The following is a 7263-nucleotide window of genomic DNA, read 5'->3' as shown; positions in this document are numbered from 1 at the left end:
CTGTGTGCAAGAGGCAGCAGGGCTGTACTCCAGCTGCAGGGAGCCCATAACCATTCTGATGGGCACTGAAGTGAAGAATTCTACACAGCCACCACACCTTCCCACAGAATGAGGGGTTGGTGACAGCACTCTTCTTCTTGGATAGGCTTGCACAGCTGTAGCAGAGTGCCTGTTACTCTCTTCTCCATGGCCAGAAGGACCAGGGCAGGGCCTGTCCCTTGGGCTGGCACTGCTGAGGCCCCTTGAGGGCTGTGGCCAGTTCTGGCACTCACAGCCAGAGGGACACTGAGGGGCTGGAGAATGGCCAGGGAAGGGGCTGGAGTCCCAGGAGGGGCTGAGGGAGCTGGGAAGGGGCTCAGCCTGGAGAAAAGGAGGCTCAGGGGGGATCTTGTGGCTCTGCACAGCTCCTGACAGGAGGGGACAGCCGGGGCTCCCTCCAGGGAAAAGGGACAGGAGGAGAGGGAACGGCCTCAGGCTGGGCCAGGGCAGACTCAGGGTGGACATCAGCAGGAATTTCCCCATGGAAAAGGTGCACCCAGGCAGGTGGTGGAGTTCCCATCACTGGAGGTGTTCAAGGAATGCCTGGATGTGGCACTCAGTGCTCTGGGCTAGTGACAGTCAAAGGTCAGAGTCGATGATCTTGGAGATCTGAAATTATTCTGGGATTCTAAGAAGCTACAGTCTACTGCTGGCTGTTTTTGTGATTCCTGTGCACAAGTCTCAAGGGCAAAAAACCCCTGGATTTCTCACCCAAAATGTAGAGAAGTACCATGACCAGCCCTGACTACCATCCTCAGCTTTGTTTTCCTGCTCTTTTGCATCCCTTCACTGATCAATAACAGCTCACACTCCTCTTAACACATAAGAAAATGTTTTGTTTTCTTATCAGAGGAATGATTTCAAGTTGCTATTTAAACTGTGCAATCTGTCACCAAAAATCTGCATTTCAGGGAGGGCTGGGTTAGCTAGTTGGCCAATGTAAAGCTCTTAAATAAGTCATGTTGGACCTTCACCAGCAAGGGTTTTGCCAGAGGTATTTGTTTTGACTTTACTGTATCAATTTTTTTATCCTGTTTCTTAATTTCTTACCACTGGATGTCACAGCATTATGCATAGAACATGTTATTAAACATTAAGGCAATTATTCTAAAGGATGAGCTTGAGCTAATCTAGTGTAATCTCTCCCATGGTTTTTCTGCATTAAATCAATAGCCTGTGTCTGAAAGTTCCAAGGTAGCAATTGAGTCTACAATATTCCATAACTTTTCAAGCCCTGTCAGCATGCCATAGCTGGAGTGAGACCTGAGCTTAACATGGAATTATGTGGCAAATCAAATATTGATTCTCTGTCAAGGAAGTGACAACAGCAACAAGCTTAGAGACACTTTCAGTGTAATCATATTTAGCCATGATAAGAGCTCAATAAAGTGCTGAGTATCTTGGAGCTGGCATATGAAGCTGTCACTGGATTTGCTCCACTATAAAATTCAGGATGTTAGCTGAGCCCTGACTCAGGGGTATCAATTGAACAATTTTTTTTTTTATTGTATATGGGTTGAGTCTTTGCTGCAATGGAGCTTCTAAGCTTTGGGTAGCTTGGGTAGAACTTAGGATCTAAAACCTGCCTTGTGTGAAGAAGCCATTTATTTTCACTGAAAACACCTTAAAGCTAGAGCACAGACCATCATCAGCCTGATCAAAGCCACAACACAAGTCCAGATCTGAACAATGACTTTGGTTTAACGAAGATAGTAGTTCTGCAAATCTGCAAATGTTGTAAATAGATTTACAGTGAAACTTCAATCAACAGGGAGCCAAAACTCGGGCAGTTTAAAAGATGGTTCATTTTAATGTTTCAGAAATATTCAGGTTAGTGGAAATCCAAGTCCCTGGGGCTAAAATTGAGAAGTGACTCTCAGATTCCTTTCCTCATATGGTGAACACACACAGTTGTTGCAAGTTCCCTGTTCTGCAGCTCCATGCCGGTATGTGGCTCACTTCTGATTAGAAGACCCTAAAGAAGGATAATTTGACCTTGCAGCAGGGATTTGATCTGTGCTTCTACCTTCAGAAAAGCAGGTGGTTTTGCCACCTTTTGTTGCTGTCGAGGCAGGACAGGAATGAGAAGACTCTGATTCAGAAGGCTGTGAGAGTAAAACTCCGATTTATTCAAAATACACTGCTCTTTTATACAGAGCTTCGCAAAGGTTAAATCCATTGGTCCTAAAGTGAAAACAATCTGCAACATTGGTTCAGAGTGCTTGACACACAGTGATAGAACTTAACTATAAACAATGTGAAAACAAGAGAGATAAAAAATTATTTACATTCCTTCCCAGCTCTTTCCCAGGCTTTTGCCTGGCTAGAAACTCTCTGTTTCTTTCTTTGACTGAATCTGAGACCTACAACCTTTTTTCAGGCAGGTTGGGTACAGAACAGCATTTTCCCAGTTCTGACAGGAGCACTGGAGAATGAGCTACAGCTCCAACAGCCGCTTGTTGTTGCTACTTCATAATTAGTATTGTTTGAACTAGTTGGCATTTCTCCTGGAACAGATTTCACACTCCCTGAATGAGGTTAATTCATTAGTTACATTTGTTTCAAAGCCTCTTGAGCAGTCTAATCACTCTGTAATAGTAACTGACTGACCCAAATATTTACCCAGTAAAATAACAGAATTTCATCCCAATTTGTTAGGAGAAGAAGCTTAACCTATTTAAGCTTTTCTATTCACTGAAAAGTACGGTGAAGATCATTCAGGAGAACTTGACGATTCCAAAGCTGTTTTTCATATGGGTTTGATTTCAATCTCTATAGCATATCAGTATTAGTAGGCACAAAGATGCATCTCTAACACTCCGTCTCCTGTGTTTTTCCAGACAGTCTCTGCCCATGAAACAAAACACTGCTCACACCAACAGCAATTTCAGGAACAGCCAGGCTTTAAGACTGTGAACAGACACAGAAAGAATCCCAGTCAAGCAAAATGTTGCTTACAACCATCAGCTAAGATTTCCCTTATAACTTCTCCTGGATGGTGCAGGAGTCCTTATGCTCTCAGTTTTTTCAGTTGATCCTTTCCTGTTAGGTCCACAATTGAGTCCCTGTGTCAAACTGTCTGTGATATTTAATTTATGTTAAATTCAGGCACAGATGAGGATAGGGTGCTTGAGCACCTTTTAGACATTTTTTCCCTCCAATCAACATTTCAGCCACTGGATTAGTAACTAAAAGCTAGTGCTGCCTAATTCCCATTTCAGCAGCCAGGAAAGCTCCTCCACATCTCAACAAAGCATTAGGGGAAGGATCAGGCAGGGTTTAAATGAAATTCCACGAGAGTTCTCCATTTCCAAGATCTGTGCTTAGGCATCACCTTAATGGCTCGTGAACTGTGCCTTCAACACCTCTGTGGAACTTTTGTGCAGTCATATTTTCATTAAGGTGGACATGTCAGCCTCATTTCCAAAAGCAAAATATCACTGTCCCTATGCCTTGAGTCCAAGTGCATCAATTGTGACTCCCCAGATTCTTTCCTACACTCTCTGCAGGGTTTGGTGGACAGACTGGGAATAGCAGGAAGTGGATAAGCTCTGTCATGTGATGGGAGATGGAACTGATTGAGATGGTGATTCAGTGCTGCTTTCCAGTTCTGATACCTCCAGGAATAAGGCACCAAGAGCAGAAGGAAACCATCCAGGCTGGCTTTCTGTAGGCAGGGCACTGAGTGGATTTGCCAGATGGGGAGGAGGAAGCCAGCACAGATGGAACTTTGCTAGAGACCTAAGCACAGAACCAGCTGTGTGGGAGAGCCGTGGGAAGCTTCACCCCTGGCAAGCTTTCACCCTCAGAAGGAAAAAGCAGTGCCAGAAGGGTAGCCCACATTGGGACCACTCTGTCTGCTTCACTTACAGCCCATCAGCCCCTCCATACTTGTAAAATTGTCTGAGTTTCATGACATCTCCAGATGAGCACGTTCATCTTGCCTTTGACAAAACCAGACCCCAAAAACCCATGAAGTGCCCACACTACCCCTGCTCCCAGACCAAAGAAAAACAAACCTGAATTCCTTACTGCTCACAGAAGAGCTGCCCAAGGCACTCTCTGCCAGTTCACATTAAAGGCTGGTGGAACACTTTGGATGCCAGACCCTCCAGAGCAGAGTTTGAGAGCAAAGAGAGGGATCCAGCATCTCTCTGTGCACCACTAGCAGCATTTCAGGCCAGTCTCAGCTGCAAGCAAAAGCAAAATACTTATTGTTAAGGCCTTCTTCCAAAAGAAAACTGCATAAGCTGAAATAGTAGATTATATTTTGCTGTGATTTTACAAAGCTTACACAAAAGCTATTATGTAGTAAAAAGATCAGGGTAGCAAAGGCATAATGGGAGGACTATAGATGAAAATATTACAAGAAGGCTTTATATTAACACAGGGTTTTAATGCTTCAGTTATTTGTGTGCAGTAGTTGCATTCATTTATAGCTGAGACTACTCTGGGAGTTGTTTTCCATGAATTTTAGAGCTGGAAGAACACAAAGCATATGGCAGCAGTGGAAACAATCAGCCTCACATACAGCAGAGGCTGTTGCCTGACTCTTGGCTCTGCTGCTTGTTTTGGCATTTTCTGAGACACAAGTAATGTGAGGTAGTGCCTCTGCTCCAGATCAGGATAGAGGGAGAAAAAGGGGAGAATTACTGCTTTCATCCAGATTTCTACATACACTTAGCTTATTCAAACAGTTTAAAGTAAATGAAAGCAAAAATCCTCTTACGTTTCACAAATTTTTATCAGCATCATTAATGCCCTCAGTGGCACTCACTAGTGGAAAGGGGACTATATTCTTACTGCATTTTAAATTTATTTCTTTTTCCACTCAAGAATTTCCTCCTAGGATTAGAAAATAAAAATGAGAAAGCTGATAAAAACGATACCAGTTTCTGCTGAGAAGGAGGAGGGAAGAAGACACAGGCATCTACGGCAGTATGTCCCTGAACTGTTCAAATGAGCAGAAGATAATTCTTGCAGCAGACATCAACCACTGCTGAGGAAGCTCCAGTCCCAGCAGCATCCAAAAATTCAGTCTCATATCACAGCTTGATTTGTCACCTCTATAGTTCTTTCTCTTTCGGTGTAAACCATCACATCAAGAGTGGTTAGGAATGGAAGGGACTTAAAGCTCATCTCATTCCACCTCCAGCCCAGAGCTCTGTACCCAAATAAAGACATTTTGAGGGGGGGGGAAATGATTGAAATTACTTTCTTCCTTCCTGTGGTATATGTCAGTAGAATGGATGGATACAGTTTTCCTGAGGCTATCTTATAACAAGTTGTCCTTATGCTGTTTCCTATATCAAAGTTTGCTCCACGTTTCACAGCTTTGGAGCTTAAATCCATAGAACATCGATCCTAAAAACGAATTAATCGAGGTCAGTGGCTGACAGTGCACAGCTGGCTTGCAACCGATATTGCAAATAACTCTGTTTGTGCAATGCCAACAGTGCTTCATTACTCCGTGAGACAAGTATTTCTGACAAGTCATAGAATTACACGTCGGTTCCAGCTGGAAGGAGCCTTAAGGATCATCCCATTCCAGCCCCTGCCATGGGCAGAGACACCTTCCACTATTCCAGGGTGCTCCGAGCCCCGTCCAACCTGGCGTGGAGCACTTCCAGGGATGGGGCTGCCATTCCAGGCGTGAATGGCGCCCTTTGGGCACAAATCTCCGACTTCCATCACTTTCAGGGCTCCGGCGGCCGCGGGGGCCGGGCGCACGGTGAGGGGCTCCATCCTCCCTGCGGGGATGGATGTTCGTGCGGGCGGGACCCGAGTTCCCGGAACGGGGCGGGTCCGGTGTCCCTGAGGGGACGCGGAGCGGCGCGACCCCGACCCTCCCTCTGGGACTACATTTCCCAGCGTCCCCGAGGGTGGGGCAGTGCGGAGCCTGCGCGGTGACCTCACCGGGAGGGGGCGTGGCCTACGCCGGCGTGAAGCGGGGCAAGCGGGGAAGGACGCGGGGCGAGCGCGTGGGAGGGCGCGGGGCCGCGGCGGGGCCCCGACCATTGGCTGCCGCGGGGGCGCGCGCGTGCGGGGGAGGGGGGCCCGGCCATTGGCTGCGAGGGGTGCGCGCGCCGGGGGCGGCGGCGGCAGGACCGGGAGCCGTGAGGGGCTGAGAGGCGGCGGGACCGCCACCGGGAGCGGGTCCTTCGTCCCTCCCTCCATGGGGCCGGGGGCGGCCCTGTCCCGCCCCGCCGCCGCCGCCGTCGTCGTGAAGTGACAGCGCGCTGCGAGGCCAAGGCGCTGCTGCCGGCCCGGCGGGGGGGGTGGGGGCGTCCGGTGAGTGAGGCGGCGGCGGTGGCCCGGGCTCGCCCCCGCCGCCGCCCGGGGGTCTCAGCGTGAGGGGGCCGGAGCGCAGCGGCCGCGCCATGAACTACCAGCAGCAGCTGGCCAACTCGGCAGCCATCCGGGCCGAGATCCAGCGCTTCGAGTCGGTGCATCCCAACATCTACTCCATCTACGAGCTGCTGGAGCGGGTGGAGGAGCCCGTGCTGCAGAACCAGATCCGCGAGCATGTCATCGCCATCGAAGGTGAGACCTCGGCCCCGGCACGGCGGGGAGAGGGAGCGAGCGCCGGAGGGTGCCCCAAAACCTCCCCCAACCCCTGGCCCTGTACTCCCCAGAACCTCCCCCAATCCATGGCTCTGTGCTCCCCCCAGAGCCTCTCTAGCCCATGGCCCTGCGCCCCGAAAACCTCCCCCAGCCTACTGCTCTGCTCCCCCCAGAGCCTGTCTAGCCCACGGCCCTGCGCCCCGAAAACCTCCCCCAGCCTACTGCTCTGCTCCCCCTCACCTAACGTCTGCCAGTTCCGTTCTCCGTCTCAAGCCTCCCCCAGCGCATGGCTCTGTTTATCCACCCCCCGCCTTCCCTAAGGCTGTGCCTCTGTTTATCCGTCCCCCCCGCCCGCTCCAGCCCACGGCTCTGTTTCTTACCCCTTCTTCCCCCCCACCGCCACCCCACAAATAGCCCTGTCCCCGTCACCCCGCCTCCTCCATGGCCCTACTCCCCCTCATCTCCCCCAGCCCACGGTCCTCCTCTCCCCCCGTACCTTGCACCCCGTGCCCCCCAGCCCATGGCCCGCGGGTCCTTGGGAGCTGCTGCCTCCCCGCTCCGGGCTGCCTGCCCTTCCTCCACCCCTCGTGGCTGGCGTTTTCAGGGAGCTGGAGGTGTTCTGGCTTGGTCCCCATCATTTCCTCGGTGCTGAATGCCCCG

General features: G+C 50.2%; 1 protein-coding gene and 1 long non-coding RNA gene across 6 annotated transcripts in view; one reads left to right on the top strand and one right to left on the bottom strand.

Moving 5' to 3' along the window:
* Positions 1-2145: 2145 nt before the first annotated feature.
* Positions 2146-5978, bottom strand: LOC140684536 (uncharacterized). Its single transcript, XR_012056917.1, has 2 exons — positions 4059-5978; positions 2146-2949 (listed from the first exon to the last, which is right to left on the bottom strand). It is a non-coding gene; the product is annotated as an uncharacterized lncRNA (long non-coding RNA).
* An 85-nt stretch (positions 5979-6063) lies between these two features.
* The window catches only part of AGAP1 (ArfGAP with GTPase domain, ankyrin repeat and PH domain 1), a 307825-nt gene continuing 306625 nt past the window's right edge, over positions 6064-7263 (top strand). For 2 of the 5 annotated variants that reach the window (XM_030277043.4, XM_030277041.4), the window contains exon 1: positions 6065-6582. In XM_030277043.4, the coding sequence (XP_030132903.1) occupies positions 6420-6582 (163 nt within the window). In that variant the 5' untranslated portion in view covers positions 6065-6419. Of the gene's footprint in view, positions 6583-7263 lie in introns of all 5 variants that reach the window. The other 3 variants (XM_030277040.4, XM_030277042.4, XM_072931918.1) reach the window with 3 other exon arrangements.

The sequence above is a fragment of the Taeniopygia guttata genome, chromosome 7, assembly GCF_048771995.1.
Source record: "Taeniopygia guttata chromosome 7, bTaeGut7.mat, whole genome shotgun sequence".
NCBI classification, from domain to species: Eukaryota; Metazoa; Chordata; class Aves; order Passeriformes; family Estrildidae; genus Taeniopygia; species Taeniopygia guttata.
Note: the sequence above shows the minus strand (reverse complement) of the source record. Positions and strands in the feature narration are given on the sequence as shown.